Genomic DNA, 19,250 nt, shown 5'->3' with positions numbered 1-19,250 from the left:
AACAAATTAAAAGCATCTACCAAAGAAAGGAGCCTGTTTCTAGAATAAAATAGACAGGTAACGTACATCTCACACATGCACATTTCTTAGAGACCTGAGTAGATAATTTAAATTCATTCCTAACATTTTTGTCCTGAGATACTCCCCCACCTCCGATGCTGATTTGTAATAAAAAGGGATAACGCTGGTTAAATTATAAACACAACGCTGGTATTGTCCTTTTCAGCACCAGAGTACTTGTTATTCAGCTTGTGTCCTCAGACAATGAGGCCACTGTAGCTGCATTCTTGAGGGGAAATCTGTGTACTCAGCGCTGGACAATGAGGGGATACTGAGGACATTGTTCACACTCCGTCTGCACAAGATTCCACTTCCAGTTACAGCATTAGAGCAGCAGATTGGGACAATACACCAATGGTGTCACCCATAAGTAAAGATATCCACCTGGTCTGCCGTTTACTGCTGTCAATAACCAGTTTGCACTTTGACTCCCCGTAGAACCACATTCAAGTGTAGATATCTGACCTTATCTGGAACACAGGTAGACGGAATCACCCCCGACCATATTCACTACGTTATCTGTGACGACGTTGCGTCATATTCCTGCACGATAAGCGTGTTGTATAATATAATTAGACATACATGCGTCACAAGAGACTTTCATACTCTGGAAAATGTAGGAAATCCATCTATCCATTTGCTATAATCGATTATTATAGGTGTCTGATGGGAACTGGAGTCAAACCAGTGAGATATGTGAACACAAAACAAGAAATAATTCCTCTGACGGAATATTTAATTGGTGAGAAAATGGGCTTTAGTGCCTTTTAAACGAAACAACAGTTGATGGTTTAACTTTATGGTTTAGTGTTTTTATGGCCCTGTAAACTGTTTCATGGTAATTTATGGACAGACTGCAAGTAATTAGTTTTAAGTCAAATTACACATAAACTACCTCCTCCTGACGTTCACTGCAGCAGGAACACACCACTCTAATCTCTTTAAAACACTTTATTTTTACATAAATAATTAAAAGACAATAACTGAACAAAATACAAAGAAATACAAAAAAACAACCTTCTTGTTTAAATTTCACATTTTAGTGCCCAAAGGAAACGTTTTCATCAATAATCAGATGTTTGTCTCCCTCTTTAGATTCACGATCCTCACTGGCGTAGCGCGCCATCTAGTGGACAATATGGTAACTGCACTTCCGCTATCAAAATCACAACGATCAATGCAAAACTGTCAGTCAGCTAATTTTAGATTGAGATGAATTTAACAACAGTTTTAATGTGGAAGTAATTCTTATTTTGTATCTGGTTTGGCTGGAATCTGTAATTTCCGATGCTTTTAAATTAAGATTAAAAACCAGTGCAGAAAAAAAATCCAGATTTTGTGAGCATACTGTAAAATAAAATAACACTGTCCAGCCTTAAATACATCCCTCTGGTGCAGTGAGAGTCGATAGTATCGAAGCTCAGCGATGAGGCATTATATGAATTCCAAATGAGCCTCAGACAGTTGAGGTTAGCATTCAGACAGGAGAGCGAACGAGTGGTGAGGAGGCGACATCTGCAAACAGGAACTGTTTCTGAGGGGAAATAGGATAATTGATCAATATTAGGACAGAGTGACCAGCATCAGGCTGAATGTGAGTTTCCACTGAGTGGGAAGTTTCAATATAAATATAACGATTCATGCAGTCGAATGAGAGAAAGTGTGCAGTCAGCTTGGAAGAAGTTCGGAGTGAAATGATTCAAATTAGTTCTTTATTTAACTTCTTTTACCCCACATGTTAAAACACTCCCATATTCATCTTCATCTTACTTTTTCTGCTCATCTCCCTCTTCACCCCCCCTTCCCCCCATGCTTTCCAGCTCAGGAAACAGAAACATCCCATGAAAATGGAATCAGATGTTTAGTATAGTTTGTCCTGGTGGTGGTGCTAGAGGAGAGGCCAGCGGGGAGCTCAAGAAAGATATAATAAAGGGATAAAAAAACAGAAATGCAGGGCAGTAAGAGTAAAACTAATGTAATGAATTCCTGTTCATGAAACATTGGATAATTATGTTCTCTGTGGAAGTTCAGAGCAGCAAATATTTGATGAATTAAGGCCATTTCCTATTGCGTGAGTCACTTTGGAGACCTATAATATAAGATGGTGAGTTACGTGATATTTTTTTTTTGTGGTAATGAAGCTGAGAGAATCTATCATCTGGGGTACGGAGGCAGCAACGTGTCTTCAATGATAAAATCCAGCATAAAAACGAAAAGAGTTCAGATGGAGGCTACATTTTTCTATATGGGACTTTTAAAAAAAAAAAAAATGTACAGAAAGGATCCTGACTTCCAACAGCTCATCTTGGTTCTAGCAGATGAAGGCTACTGTCAAATGATTGGCGGTGTTGAGCCATAAAAGTAAACACGAAGCCTGATTCCGGCTCTTGAGCGTTGATTGAAGAGACGCTAATTACAATGATCAAATGTCACTTTTCTGATTTTAATTCGTAATCAGTGCATTTGACCCAATTCCGTTCTAATGAAGCCGTCATTTTCTGCAAACTTTATGGAACTTTACAACTTTCTGGGTCACGCTCTTCAAGATTTACTGTTTTTGGAACGACTGCCATCAACGGTTTTTTTTTTTTTTTTTTTTTGTGTGTTTCTCGGGACGATTTAACACCTTCTCTTCCTCAGCAGATGTTCTCGTATTAAAGTACCTCGTTTTCGTATGGATGAACAAACGCTGGTTTGTTCGCGATGCGTGTGACCGCCGAGCAAACCTCCAACCCAAGTTGTTCAAGTGCTTAATTGTCATCAATAGCCACTAGTTATCAAATCCCCAACAATTAGTCTTCTTAGATGAACTGTCATCTCGCATCCTGTAAGTAATATTCTGTGACAAACGCCTACATTCTCACCACCTTCTCTAATACCCTCGTGGCCCGTCCCACCTAATCTTGACGTTTCCTCTCCTCGGCCGCTGAGGGTTTTTGTGCTGCGAGGACGAACTCTTTAAGCTCTTAATTGCAGGTGGTGAGTGTGTTCGCTTTTTTCCCCCCAATCCAAACCCCTTTTGTTTGCAGCGCCGTGGGAGAAACAAAGGTTCCTTTTTTTTTTTTGGTTCCCTTGCTTTGACTCTCAGAAGTAGTGTGGGGATGAAGGAAGGATTAAGTTAACATTTCTCATGACCTCTGAGGCCTGAAGGTTGGAGGAAGCCTGCAAGGTGCTCACAATGGGCCAAATGATGCAAGCGTGAACGTCTGTTTGTGTGCAATATGATTTTTTACTGCCTTGGCCGCAAATTTGCATGTATTTTTTTCCATGCAAAAAACAATCCAAGCCCATCACTGTGAAATGTATTCCAGATCGGTTCTGATATTATTGTGTTGGTTCCAAAAATCTCTCCCAATGAGACTGAAGGAGCCATAAAGAGTAAAGCAGAGCTGCTGCATTTAACTGTTGTTGTTCATTTGTTTCCTGTTACAGAAGCTCAATTTTGGTTAATTAGTCTTGACAATAACTTTTCCCTGCGGTGTTGATTAGATGTAATTAATGACTGCAGGCGAATGGGAGGACTGGTGCACCAAAGGAGCCATTTTCATTCATCCCAACAGAACTGAAGATTCCCCTTTTTTTTTTGCTTCCACTGCAAACACAAAACCATCCTTCTGATTAGTTTTCTTGCTGTTATTGTTGTAAAATTGATCAACGCGGTCAATAATGTACTGATACTACAGCTCTGCTGATTTACTTTGATGTGATCCAGTCTGTGTCGATGAGTTTTTCGTTATCGTCCATTAATCTAAAGCGAGCTTGATATAAAATGAGTTTCACGGAAAATGAATAGCAGAAATCGACTGGGATGCGACTTTGTGAAATCAACTCCAAGTTTACTGATCCCTGTTCTTCTCCAGCTCCAAAATTCCATCCTAGAGTCATAATCTTTGTGAAGTAACTCATCCACTGCTGCCAGACTCCTATCTGCCCAGTGGACTGGAGAGCTTAAGGGGATTAGATCTGAGGCAAATGTCTCGCAGGTAAACACCACGCTGAAGTACGCATGTTGCAGGGGAGCAGATTGTCAAGACGATCTGATTAACAGTGTGAAAATGTTCCTTATCTGCGATGACTTGAAACCTCCATACAAAAGGCAGCAACAGCCGGAGAGACAGCGAGAGAGGAGATGAGCTGATTAGGATGGAGATGGATTTGTCACGTATGTAAAGCATCTGCAGACGTGTCGCAGCAGCGCAAGCTGTCATGAAGTTTAATGGACAAGCTCGATAAAGTGACTTTGCATTGGCAGCCGGTGCACAGTCAGATAGTTTGAATATCCAATCAGAGTTTCAAATACATCATAACGTTTCTTGTAAAATTAAAGGTTTTTTACGAAGTTAAAATGTCTTTATTATGCTTTTACTATTTTATTATTATTTGTGATCGTTGTATGGTTTGGGATTCTAGTGTTGCATCTCAGCAATCCAAGATAATATGATAGGAAACGATACAATACACGATACAATATACAATACAATACAGTACAGTATACAACACTATGTACGATATGATGCTTATTGTGAATGTGAACTTATTTTTTGTCTGTAACTTTTATCTAATTGTATATTGCTTGTATGTTTTTGACTTGCCTTTGGACAACAGATGTGAATTAGCAACTATGCTAATGCTAACTCCAGAATATTTACATTGATCCTCCAGTTGATGTGTTGATTAAAGTCCAATGTCCCAATAAAAAAAGAGATAAAATACGATGCGATACAATAGTATACCATGCCCTACCTTATGCTGCGTTATGGTGCGTAGCGTAGTGTTACAGTACAGTACGATACGATATACAATACAATACAATATGATATGCCACATCATTCCATACTATATGTTACGTTGCGTTGAATTGTATTATGTTGCGCTACGTTGTGTTACGTTATGTTGAGTTACGTTATGTTGAGTTACGTTATGTTGTGTTACGTTACATTACATTGCATTACATTACATTATGTTGTGTTACCTTACGTTGCGTTACTTTGCGTTACGTTGCATTGCATTGGTTTACATTGCGTTGCGTTACATTACATTATGTTGCGCTACAATACGTTGCATTATGTTATGTTGTATTACATTATGTTGAGTTACGTTACGTTGCGTTGCGTTGCATTGCGTTATGTTACATTGCGTTACATGACAAAATGATTCATCTGTTCATCCATTTTCTATACCACTGCATCAACTGTTTTGGGTTGTGGGATGCTGGAGCCTATTCCAGCTAACTGGTGGCACAACTCCAGGAGCCACACACAGACAGGCAACCATGCACACACACAATGGGCAATTTGAAGTTGGTCAATTCACCTGAAGTACATGTTTTTACGATAAGATATACTGTATGATGCAACACCGTACCATACTTTATGTTGTGATATGATACAATACGGTACAGTGCAATGCAATGCAATTCAAGAAATGCAATGCGATACTGTACAGTATGATGTAATGGATTGTAATACATTACAACACAATACAATACAATGTGATGTGGAGCACCAACTAGCATTACTGTAGAATTCAATATAAAACACTAAATTAACGATTTAGCCTGTTTTGTTAATTTGATACAACCTTCACCACCTTATTGTTTTGCTGATATGTGCTATAACCCCATGTATCACACAGTATTTTCACCAGGTCATTGGTTTTTATAGATACCCCCCTTCCCCATCCAGCATGTTGTGTAATGACTGGTTGATATGGGGGCTACCGGTTAGCAGTGCAGGGGCTGATGTCGCCGTGTCTCCGACTCACTGATGATTATCTTGAGGTACTCTGGAGTCTGATCACGGGCTCCCCCCCGCGCCTCCATCACCACCTGCTTGCAGAAATCCAAATAATTACCTGAGTGCTAATGTGGGTGGTGGTCCTTATCTGCAGCCAATTGCAGTGAAGCGTGAAGGAAACGCTGCTATTGCACATGACATTGCTCATTTCTTCAAAACGGAGAGGGGAGGAGAGGAAGTCATTGGCATGGACGACTAACATTAACATGGGTAGCTTATTGTACATATTTTGTTCTTTTAATTCTAAATTTCTCATATTGATCTCAGTTTTTCTACCATTTCTCTGTCCTTGTGCGTTTGCAGCAACTCAACTTTTCTTTTCTTTGCTTTTATTTACTCTTAAATTCTAGCAACTCTTTAAATCCCACAAGGAGAAATTTGTTCCCTGACCCGTCCTTGTAGAGAAGGGGGCTGATTGTTTGGGGTTTGTTTGGCTAAAAACAGCATATTTGTGCTCTTGTGGCATGCTGTCATGCTAGTGTTAACCTTAGCATTTAGCACACCCCAGCCCTTATTCCAGGGTAATCAATGATCAAATAGATCAATTCTCTGTCCCCGTTTGAAAGCCTGACAGGTAGCTCCGGTGGATCTGGTCCATCCTGCTCTGGAGCTATCCCCACCCGCCCACTCCTCTTAATCCCAGCTGGGGAAGGACACCCAGGGTCCCAACAATGGCGGGGCCTTCCTCCAAACACAGGGGAAACATTTGGGGATTACAAAGTGAGTTTTTCAGAGTCAATCACCTAGAAAATAAACCTCCTGAACCAATATACGGTCAGTTTTGCAGAAGTCGCTGACCAAAGAGCGCAGTCGGGTGGAAGTAATAGGAGCATGCTGAGATTCGGGAATGTGAATTAAACCTCATCCGTAGAGAATGAGTTCTCAGATTGGTTGAACTGGAGTAACTGGGATATTCATGATGGCATCATTAAATACATGAAGCAGTAGTGAGCGATTATTCTCATTGTGCATCAGAATAACTTTCCCAGATATCGATGTGGGAAATGACAAGATTTACTTCACATATACACATGCAAACACACACACACACACGTACACACACCCTTAATGCTGATGAGCCTGCTCACTCAATTAACTCACACGACGTTTCATCCGCCGTCGTTATTCTCACAGCTGTGAATTATTCATGAGATGTGCTTCTCTCAAGCGCGTGTCATCTGCAAACTCTCAATTGTAATTTTGCATTTTTACACTCGCTGGCGAGTTGTGACATCGCACACAGCGAGACGGGTTGTAATTACTGTTCATTAGCAATGTGCAGAATTTATTCTAAGGATAATTGAAGCCAAAGAAGAGACCAACGATATATATATATATATATATATATATATATATATATATATATATATATATATATATATATATATATATATATATATATATATATATATATATATATATATATATATATATATAAAATTAATATAATTTTATATATATATATATATATATATATATATAATTTAAAAAAACAACTATTTACCAATCTCCATGGAATATGCGGTTTCATATTTGCTCATGACTGGATGTTGAGAAATGTTGAACATTGAGGGTCTGGATTCCAGCTTCCCATTGTCCTATTGTTTTTATCACACACACGTACAGACACTCACTATTTACACTGGGGAATGTGTTGCATCACGATTCCCACACTTCACCGCAGCCCATTTAATAAGCGCCGGTGTGCGTGGCAAAATCTGATTGTATGAGGTGGTTTAATCCCCATCTCCTGGAATTTGCCCTTTTTTTATTTAAATAAAAAAATCACAACTAATATCAAACAAAAGCAGAAAAATGCTCAGCATCTTGTTATCTGTGACATGTCTGGATGTGTTTATATGCAGATACTTATTATAACCAACAAGGAACCTCCAATCAGCACGTATTTTAATCTATTATCGGATGACACAATTTATATTTTTACATTTTATATTTTATTTTTATATTTTTTAGAATATTTTTGTATTTTACATTTTATAGTCTTTTTGTGCTTTTATCACAGAAGTTGACACGCTAATAGATATACTCTTAATACTCTGAATGAAACTTTCTTTTCTGAACCTTGAAGACAGTTCCCTCCTCTCTTCCACCTTTTCTTTCGGTGACACTTTCATTCGGCCGAACCACAAAAGTCTCTTGTTCAGGAACTTTCACACATTATTTAACCCGACCTTGTTCCATTCAGTTTTACTAAAATCAAAGATCGATTGTTGTCCGCTTGTGCCGACAAAATCCTACCGTGACCACGCAGGAAAAACTCTCTTACCTCACATTTGACCTCATTTTACAGAAATAAATGTAATTAACTACTGTATATCATTAAGTTGCTAAGTGTAATAAATGATACCTCTCGCTACACATACTTCCTTATATAAACAATATGTGGTCATCATTTCTCATCATCTGAGGATGAGATTTCAGTCTGAGACATATATCAGTACATAAAATGAAAGAACAGCTTCTTTAAATCATTTTGAAAAGCGGTTTCTATAGAAACGCCAGAGAATAATGTTGAAATTTATTGTAAAATAACAGAGTGTGCAGCTTCTAATTATTATTATTATTATTATTATTATTATTATATTGATTGATTAATATTAATATTAATATTAATATTAATATTAATATTAATATTAATATTAATATTAATATTAATATTAATATTAATATTAATATTAATATTAATATTAATATTAATATTAATATTAATATTAATAATATTATTATTCATTCATTCATCTTCCAACCCGCTTAATCCGCTAACGCAGGTCACGGGGTAGCCAGTGCCTATCCTGGCAGTCTCAGGGCGTGAGGCGGGGGACACTCCGGGCACGACGCCAGTGTACCGCGGAGCCTATTATTATTATTATTATTATTATTATTATTATTATTATTATTATTATTATTATTATTATTATTATTATTATTATTATTATTATTATTATTATTATTATTATTGTTATTGTTATTATTATTATTATATACTAATAATATACTAAGTATATTATTATTATTATATACTTGTATACTAACTGCATGATTACAGGCCCCTTTGTGTGTGCTGTGGTTGTTTCAGGGGCCTGTACATACATAGTGTGAAAAACTAACACAAAAAATGTAACAAACACCTGAGTGACAAATGTAATTTCCCCTAGGGGATCAATAAAGTGTATCTTCTTCTTCTTCTTCTTCTTCTTCTATATTATTATTAATGACGGTATATGTGTGTGTGTAGATACGCTCCACCTATCAGACTTGCCTTAAAGGAGGTGAAAGTGTGTGTAACCGTCTGATGACAGGATATGACATCACGCCAACGTTAGCATCACAAATAAATCTGCAGCTCTTAGCCACGATGTGGTATTACCTGAAAACACACCTGTGATTTTCTCAGTGAGCTCCGGCCAACAAATGGGAGTGTTTTGTGGGACGAACCCCCACTTTGATGTGTGTTTCCAGGCTGTGTTGGACCTGATTGCGCCCTGGCGGGGTATCGGGGGCCTTTACAAGCTTTACAAATCACCGTTTTCGTGGTTTTAAAGCTTTCATATCATTTGCCGGTGGAGGAAGCGTCCTGCTGCTGTGGGGTGGTGTGTTTTGTTGTGAGGGGCAGCCTTAGCCGGGGGGGGGGTAAGCACCCTGCTTGCTGTAGGAAACCAGGCCGGCCTTAATAAGGCAACGTCCAGGCATTGATTTGACAAAATAGTGTTTGGAATTAGATGTTGCAGCACAAGCAGATCACAGCTGGGGTAAAAACAATTCTCCCATGGGGGGGGCCGTGACACCTTCAGGGGCTGCTGGACCCCCTGCCTGTGTGAGAGGATCTAAACCAGGTTCTTAAAGGCAATGGAGGCAGATTGGTCAAAACTAAATCCTGTCTTTGAGCGAAAAGAGGAAACATGTGTTTAAAGGGCTGAAGAATAATGACGACTTTCCATCATTATCACATTAATTGAGGATTAAAAATGATGAAAAAATAAAATATAGGGACTAGAATATAGACTATTTAAAAAGCTGCTTCCAAAACTTCATCCCCAAAAGGTCTTCTAATCAAATCTGTCATGAGTGAACACTGGGTTTTGGTTTATTGGCCACTCTAATGCAATCTGGAGAAAATAGAAATACTTTCTGATGTTATTTGCTTCTGCAAAATCTGTAGTTTATAAAGAAACGTGAAATTAGTAGTGAAGTAAGTCACCATCGAATACGCACGATTACCAATTTATCATTAAGGGGAATAATTTTGTACTTCATGACAAAAGCTGTGTAAAGTCTGGAAGAAGTTTTGGAACTTTCTCACAGTCTTTGAAAGCTTTATGAAGACAATTTCACCCCAAACGTGGACGATGGCGACGATAAGATGTGTTTGTGATGATCAGATAAACACCCGTCAGCCTGCAAACGAAACGTTACCGTTCTTAGAATCTAAAGCCCACCTTGATGTCGGGACTCCATTTGTACAATTATAAAACATATAAACTGATAAAGGATCCCGTTTATCTCGGGTTTTTGTAGATGCAAAGAGATCTTCAAACGTATCCCTAAGGATCCAGAGCCCCCCCATTTGTAAATGTGTTTTTTAAACTGGTGCTTTGTTCACACCTGTGGTCAGCACTTTATTGAGTTTGTTCCTGTATCTGGGTTTAATCTGCATGCAGCCAGCATTTTGAGTCTATTGCTGTGAATAGACTGCAGTGTGTATTGTTATCTGTACCTGACGCTGTGTTTTCCCACTGTCTTTGAACCTCACCCAGGTGTCAGTCAGTGAATGTCGCTCTGGTTTGGCCCCAAATCTGAAGAAAACAAGTATTAACGCGTCTTTTTTTTTTTTTTTTTTACATTTTTAATTTAGATTTGTAAAATATTTAATATTTAATTAGATTAGTAAAATATTCAAATTAAATATGAAATATTTGATATTTAATTTTTCACTTTCAAAATAAAAACATTTGAAATTTAAAAAACTTCAGAAAACTGAAGATTGCCACTACTATATTAATACTATGGAACATTATAGCAACATTCAACACGTAGATTCTGAGTCAACCGGTGCAGATGATGTTCCTATCCACAGACGTGACAAGCATCGAGTTTTCTTCAGTGACCTTCAGTGACCTCCGTGTCCTCGGGTGCAGCTCCAGTCCTGCAAACATGCATAATAACCTTCTAAAGAACTGAAGCAGGTGCACAAACGCCACACTGCTCTTGTCATTCCCATGCTGTTGTGTAACACTTTTGTTATTATTTGTTGGCTGATTTCCGACGGGATTAACGCAGCGTCCCATGAAATGAACACAAAGTCCTTTTTTTTTTTTTTGGGAGGGGTCAGATTCATTCATTCATTCACCTCAGAACCCCGTCGTGTGTCGTAACAACCACATTTACGAGCGATCCAAACTTGAGACGCTCAGTTTTCAGTAAATTAAAGAATAAAGATTACTTAAAAAGTGTTTTTCTTTTTCTTTATCTATTTATCCAAATTTGAATTTTGATTTTATTTTGCATTTTGTTTGCATCGTGTGATAAATGCCGGCTATCGCCTTGCCTTCAGTAAATGCCAAGTTCATTTTTTTGGGGGGGGGGGTGCATATTTTCATTAAATAATATAAAAAGATTTGCTTTTGTAAACAGGCAAATGTAAATTCAATATCTCCGAATGTTTATCTCGTGGCACATTCCATCGAATAAAGTATGACATTTGAAAACGCAGTCGACAGACATTTCAGGAAGGTCAAGATAAGCAAACGGTAAATAGCGTCGAGGTTTACGCCGTTAGATGTGAACTAATAGTGAAAAGGGACAGTTCTACTCAGACAATCACTTCTCAGATGCTCCCACTCCTCCGTAGGTTTCACGTTTCATCTAATCTGGGTAGAAAGCTATATCTGATCTATTTGCAGATGCTCTATCTGAAACAATTTCTTAGCTGTTATTGGCTGAAACTGACAGATTGAAATATTTTCCCACAACTGGCTGGCAGAGATGTACAGCGCTGATGTCTCTACGTTCATCTGATAGTGCAGTCATCTCCTTTTTTTTTTTTTTTTTTTTTAAGCTTTGCCTCCTCCTTTTCCTGATTGTCTTTTTTTTTTCTTGTTTTTTTTTTTGTGCAACAGTGAAACAGTTAGCGATCAAAGATCTGTGCTAGCGCCGTGGGAACAGAATGCTAAATGAGAACATTCAGCCTGTATATACTATCAGGTGAAAACTGTCGACTGACTGCTAAAATCTAAAATTTTAAATCTCAAATCCTTGAATTCTGCAATTCATTTTCCAATTAGGAAGCATTTTGGCGTCTTTTAGCTTGTGGTTTTTGTTTTTTTTTGTTTTTTCGGCTTACATTTCCATTGTTCTCATCAGGCTGCAAGAACACACTCCACAATGAACTTTAATGTCGCTCTTTATCTCTCGGATGTCTAAAAACCAACACACTTTACAACACCTTCATGAAGCGATGAAATACAAACGTTGCTTCAGGTGTCCGGAAAAAAAAAAAAAAAATCGATTCCGTCAAGCTTAAATGGCAATCCTGGAAGACATTAATATTACTGGATATCTTCTTCACTGCCAATTTTTACTACTTTTTTACGGAGCTGTTGTCAGATTTAGTGCGCTTAGGAAATTTTTTTACGGCCTCCTCATCGGACCCGAACGACATCTGAGGAGCCTCGCAGCTGGAATAAATCTTTTCTGCAAACAGAAATGAAGCGGAATCCTTTCCCATTAGGATGATGAAAGATCCTTTCACTCCAGAGCCTGTAAACAACACTTTGGAGGTCTGATTGTTTGCTTATTTGTATATGAGAATGAGGAGAATCTCCATTTCATTAAGGTCTTTTTTTTTTTAGCTGTGTTTTTTTTTAAGTAGCTTGGTTTAAAGCCAACCTATGGGATTCAATGTGACAATCTCTATTTAAGTTGCAACAACAGGAATGCCTTCATCGAATTTGCGATGTCATCAGCAGGTTTTTCCCACGTTGTGTCTATCATTAGCACAACCGCCTCTTGTCTCATCTGTGTCGCATTTTAAAGTCAAAAACATTCTTGGAAACCTGATTCTTCCCGTCCTTAACGGATTGTCGTGCTCATCTGACACTCAGCTATGCATTGTTGACCTGCATTGCTCTCGTTGCAAGTGTATCGTTAAATAAAGACGCTATTCTGGTGCAAACTGAAGCCAGAGTAACAAGGAACTCATTTAGGGAGGTTGCATTCACTGTCACCTGACCAGAACCTTTCAAGGTATTAATACCCCCCCCCCTCCCTGCCCCCCAATACACACAACACACAACGCTTATGCATCACTAGAACAGTTTCACTGAGGGTTAAATGTAACTAATCCTTAATTTCATCAGATTATCCAAGAGAATAAAGAAAAATAATCTAACACAATTTAGGACATTAACTTTGTTCAAAAGGTTTCTGTCAAAGTTAAAATGGGCTGAATTACTGCATTGTGGGAAATGTAGTTTTTGGTCAAATCACACTTTTGACCTATTTATTTTTAGAATAAGACCTTTTATGCTCTCGAGGGCCACATATAATGATGAGGCGGGCCACATTTGGCCCCCGGGCCTTGAGTTTGACACACATGTAGAAGTTAAAGATTATAGACGCACATGCAAACGTGCACACAATGAACCACTATATAAAAGTCAACCTGTATTTCCTTAAACTTGCGCCGTGTTGATGCAGATGTAATATGCGTGGTTAAAACAGGCACACATGGGTGCACACACACCTCGCCCACAGCGCGCACAAACACACAAACACACACATCCACACATCCAGAACAAACTTGGCTCTCTCAGGCCCCGCCATTGTTCACTGGCGCTGAAGCATCGCCGGGCTAAGTGAGGGGCCCTGATGGATACCTACCAGACTCAGACCACCAGTAAAGGTGTGAGGAGGAGGGAGAGAGTCGGCGGAGGAAGATGGCAGAAGATAGAACCCATGGGGAGAGGCAGAGGAAGAGGAGGAAGGTCTATTGTCCCCGTAAATTCAAATACACAGGTGTGTGTGAGGGTGGGTGTTCCCCTTTGGAGTGTGGGTCGGAATATATCATAGAAATACTTCTATCTGTTGAATGACTAGTGCACAACAAAAGATTTTAGCTGAATTGTCTTCCTAAAACACAAATAGTGTCTTCAAAACTGTACATTTGTCATCATGCTCCATCAAAAAACAGGTAAAACAATAAAAATTCCAACATTTCGCTCAAGATTCAACAAGAGTTGCACAAAAGAGTGTCGCGTCTGCAAACCAGAGGGAGTTACTGCTTTTACTTTAGCATTTTCGCTAACTTCTGAAGACAAGACAGCCTCTTTGTGCAACAACAGCAAAGATTTCAAGTCGCATTTTATTCTGCGATGAAATATTTCTTTGCTGCTGACGCAATTTCCTACAGGAAGACGTTTGAGGATATCGGTGAAGACCGATGTCACGCAGACACAAACGTCAAACCCAACTGTGGAATAACTGTAGATGTAACGCACAACGAGTAAAGGAAGACGTTCTCGTTTCCTTCCGTCGAAGCGTCGAAAAAGACGTGGGAAAAAGACGGGAACTCTGAAGGTGGAAAGAAAACCCGACTAACCCGACCAGTTCTCGGCCGTCACCGGTGAAGTGGAGGCTACTGTGTGACACTTAAACGACAAGGGTGTGAAGTGACAGATGAGGATATAAACACACAAAGGTCAAGACGGTTCGCCCGCTGAAGGAGAGGGAACTTTGCTGTAACCCGAGAGCTGGGATTTTTCACAGACAATGCCTCGGCGCTGGAAACCCGAGAAACGCTTCCTCGTCAAAGTCATGTCCCGTCAACTCTTCAGCGTCTTTCATTCGGGGGTTGGCAACAATAACGTGATCTGATTTTGACCCCTAAAAAGGTCGAAAACGTTTGGATCACCAGTTCTTTAGGATGCCAGCCAATCGGAGGCAGCGCCGTGACGACAAAAATGATCACACGTGTTAATCCTAACGCACAGATTGTCTTTAAAGGACACTGGAGAAAGAACGGCAGACATCCAGAGGCTGTGATTCTGTTCTTCTGCCCTACTTCCTGAACACCCCCCCCCAACCACCACCACCACCACCCCCCATCTTTCTGACAGCGGGAGACATAATCAGGTTTTGTGTGATTTTGCAGCAGATTAGCAGCCACCTTGCCTCAGATAAGCAGCAGCGCTGATAAAGCCCTGTCCTGGGAGGCACATAGCTGTGATGAAACGCCATGACATGAGCAGATCTGTTAAGAACACAATTAAGACACTGTCTTGCTTTAACTTCTTTAACTCTGTTGCCCCTGGTGACGTTCTGACGTTATAAAACCCCAAGCGAGAGCAGATCGACCTGGGCTTGAGCTTTTACCGGATGGAAAAGATGTGGCTCGTCCTATTTTGTTCTGTAAATTAGATAAAGATAAACCGGCAGCACCGCAAACTAACTTAGATTTGACCTTATCTCAAGGTGAAACTGATCTGGTATAAAAGCGCTTTAAACAAACCGGGCCTCGCTGTAAATCCTGTGATCCACAGACAAACAGAGGAGGCAGGAAATTAATAAATATTTCATTTGGGTCATTAGAAATAAGACAAAACCTCAATAAATAGCCCTGTTTCCAGTCCACACCAACAGCAACGAGTCTTCTGGATCAGGAGTCTGGATAAACTTGCCCTCAAACCCTTAAATTCCACTCCACAGAGGATGAACTGATAAATCCACACATGCAGCATCCCCACCGTTTATTCACCTTCTCAGCATCTTTGTTGTTGGATGCATTTCAGATTATCTCGGTGTTCCTTGCACAGATGGACTGAGTCTGTACCAACCCCTATCTATCCAGGGCTCCATAACTTGTGGAACATCTTTCTGCAAATAGCAAACTCGCTCCTCCAAACGTCCTTCCATGCGAGTTCTTATCTCATTATTATTATTATTTTTGTTATGACAAGCACCTTCACACACAGAAGAATAAGTGCATTTTCTTTATTTGCACAATATCTCCTGCATATATGTACCTGAATGCAGTCTAATGGTGAAGGTGGGTAGGTATGCTGCAGATAAGATCTGACAAGAGGGACCATCCAGCACTCGTAACTTTTAGTTTCAACCACAATCATCTCCTGACTGCGATTTGCAGCAAATACCAGTCCACACTTGTGATAAACGTTGATGTTCGTGACAAATAATTGATGCATCTGCATTAAATGATCATGTTTTTTGTTCCTGTATCCTGCATCTACCTTCATCCTAGATGCACTTCAGGGATTTAAACTCTACTTACACCACCTCTTTAAACCAAAATCCATAATTCAGAGGTAATCTAGAGGAATCCGGGCTCCATAGAGGTCAGAGAAGTTGCTGATGTCTCTCTCTTCTCATAAATAATAACAACTATTATCTATATTTTACTTTTTTTATTTAATTTTTGAGGAAGACAGTGAGTTTGTGTGCAAAGTTTGTGTTTCCACGGGCGACTTCCTGTCACGGTGTGACACTAAGACAATCTGTTACCTGTAACTGGATCCTGTTTGGAAACGGAGAGACGTGAATGAAACATGTGACAAGGCGTGATTAGTTTTCCAACAATCTTGCAGGGAGTTTTTTTGTTTTTTTTGACAGATGGGTCTTTTGTAAAGTTAATTTGCTTGAGCAGAATAACCAGGTAGATAATTACCAGTTGCTTCTGTGGCAATTATGGCCATTGTTGTGTTAAAACACCCTAATAGTGTATACTATTCAGCGCCCAGTAGGGCATCCAGGGGTTATTGTAGCTAGCTGGCCTGAGGAAACGTTTGTCTGTTTGGAAACCTTATAAAAAATGAAACTTTAACCTGTTAAAGCTTCAACTACAGAAACATTTACATTTTTTGGAAAATAAGGTCTTAACTGAAAGAAAATTCCGACAAATTTGTCAAATTTTAACATAAAATTCTATAAATGAGCTTCAATTTGTAGAATTTTTTGCTAAATCCAGAAGTTTTTCACATAAAAAAATCATTTTTTTGGGGGTCAATCTTATGATCCAGACGTCTCTAGTGTAATTTAAATCAGACTTAATGGGTTCTGACATAACTCTTCTTTTTTTATTAATTCCAGCTGCACATGAGCTCAGTTGCATCAGATTAAACCACTGTTCAACTCAGATCCAAATAAACATGATAAGGTATTAAGAGGCCGGAGCGGAAAGGGGTGTGACGGGGGTGTTCCGTTTCCAGTCAAACCACCTGGGGAGGCACTTAAGGCGGGCTGGTTGAAGGTGCCAGCGGCAGTAGAGTCACACCGGCCCCTTGGACGAGTCCCCCTTCGTTAGAAGAACCTCCTCCGGACATGGACAGCAGGATCCGACCGCTCGGCCTCGCCGCGCACCCATCCGCCCCGCTCGGTGGACTCCAGGTGCCCCCGTCCCTCCTGCGGCCCCCGCCTCTCTTCCTCCGGGCTTGCAACCCCGCGCTGGAAAGGGGATACCCGCGTACCCCGAAGTGCGCCAGATGCAGGAACCACGGCGTGGTCTCCGCGCTGAAGGGCCACAAACGCTTCTGCCGCTGGAGGGACTGCGTGTGCGCAAAGTGCACCCTGATCGCGGAGCGGCAGCGCGTCATGGCGGCGCAGGTGGCGCTCCGGAGGCAGCAGGCGCAGGAGGAGAGCGAGGCCCGGGAGCTCCGGCTCCTCTACCCCGGGGAGACAGTGACCCCACAGGGCTCCCCCGTGGGGCCCGGGGTCCCAGCGGCGTCCAACAGCAGCCAATCAGCGCCCGGCTTTGATGGTTTTGCAGCAGAGACGCCGAAAGATGGTGAGTAGAAAATAGTTTTACGCACACTTTTAAAAATTCAATTCCGTCGTTAAATTCCTTTTGATTGAATTCAATTCAATTCAAAAAACTTTATTTGTCCCTAAGGGGCAATTGAAGTCACATAAAGCAGGATTGGTTCACAAAATAAGAAATGTAGCATGCAAAGAGCAAAAACCAGACTTAATTCACAAAAAACCAACACTAACACTAAATTACAGTAATTATATTATAGTAATTTTTATTGAACTCACTTATTCTTGTAGATTTTGTAATAATAATAATAATGATCATGATGATGATGATGATGATGATGATAATAATAATAATATAAATAATCGTCTTCTTTCCCTTTCGGCAAACATTTTCCCTTCAGGGGTCGCCAGAGCGAATCAATTGCCTCCATCTCATAATAATAATAATAATAATAATAATAATAATAATAATAAAATTGTACCTTGAATTGGATATTTAAGCATAAATTAAACTTTTAAAGATTTTAAGTTGTGTTTTTTTCTCATTTGTCCATCCTTCAGGTGACAAACTGAACTTCAACTTTTATAGCGGGTTCATGGGGCGACCCCTGTTCGCGTCCCACTCCACCCGGCTGCCCTCCCCAGAGGACAAGAGGGACCTGTCACCGAATAAAGACAACAGCAGCTCATCCACGGAGGACAGCACCAGTCCACCCCCGGCGTTCAGCCACGTGGAGAGCCCGCATCGGTCGCTCTCCTCCTCGGATCCGGAGTCTGGCAGCGAGTCGGACAAACCCAGGTTCCTGTCAGTGCTGGATCGGGACCCCACCGACATCATGGTCAAGATCTTCCCTCACCACAAACGTGACGCGCTGGAGTCGATGGTGAGAACGTGCAACGGGGACGTGGTCCGGTCCATCGAACTCATGCTGAGCTCCAAAGAGAACAGAAGTGATCCTGACAGCGTGACTCACGACCCAAACACCTCCGGGCCTTCTGGTGGGTTGCCTGGAGGTCTGGGGAGCAAGTCGGCTTTCTCACCTCCCCACCTGCCCCCGGCTCCCACCGGGGGGGACGGCCTGTACGCGCTCAGCCCCCTGCGTCTGGCCTATTCCTCTGCAGGCGGCGGGATGGCGGGTCTAATGTCTCCATACATGACGTCCAGACTGATGCCGGTGTTCCCCCTGCGCCCTCCCCTGGACTCATACCCCTTTCCCAGCATGATCCGAGACCTTTCATACCTTCAGGGCAAAGAGTCACTCTGCAGCGCGGGTCTTTTCACACGACTGAACAGTGAAAAATGACAAACGAATCAAATGCAAAATACTCTTTTGTTAAATTTCGTTGCATTTTTTTACCATCAATGTTGATCGTTTGTTCATTGTATATGTTCTAAATAAATAGTAAAGGTTGTGTTTTGTTAATAAAGCTGAAAAGAAAGAAAAAAATCTATCTATCTATCTATCTATCTATCTATCTATCTATCTATCTATCTATCTATCTATCTATCTATCTATCTATCTATCTATCTATCTATCTATAGATGATCTTATTTTTACATAATGTATACATTTTATATAAAAATATTTTAAAAAAAAATTTTAAAAA

The 19,250-nt window shown here is 40.3% G+C and overlaps 1 protein-coding gene across 1 annotated transcript; it reads left to right on the top strand.

Moving 5' to 3' along the window:
• Nucleotides 1-17,102: 17,102 nt before the first annotated feature.
• LOC137590523 (doublesex- and mab-3-related transcription factor A1-like) lies at nt 17,103-19,070 on the top strand. The gene is made up of 2 exons (XM_068308171.1): nt 17,103-17,670; nt 18,204-19,070. The coding sequence occupies exons 1-2, from the start codon at nt 17,208-17,210 to the stop codon at nt 18,944-18,946; spliced, it is 1,206 nt and encodes a 401-aa protein (XP_068164272.1). The 5' UTR covers nt 17,103-17,207; the 3' UTR covers nt 18,947-19,070.
• The last annotated feature ends 180 nt before the right edge of the window (nt 19,071-19,250 follow it).

This window comes from Antennarius striatus, chromosome 23 (assembly GCF_040054535.1).
Source record: "Antennarius striatus isolate MH-2024 chromosome 23, ASM4005453v1, whole genome shotgun sequence".
Lineage (NCBI taxonomy): Eukaryota > Metazoa > Chordata > Actinopteri > Lophiiformes > Antennariidae > Antennarius > Antennarius striatus.
The sequence above is the reverse complement of the archived record's forward strand: the minus strand, read 5'-3'. Positions and strand labels throughout refer to the sequence as shown.

Coding starts and splice junctions, on each gene's coding strand:
- LOC137590523 (XM_068308171.1), top strand. CDS start 17,208: ATGGACAGCAGGATCCGACCGCTCGGCCTCGCCGCGCACCCATCCGCC. Junction 17,671..18,203: donor AGCAGAGACGCCGAAAGATG/GTGAGTAGAAAA, acceptor TCCATCCTTCAG/GTGACAAACTGAACTTCAAC.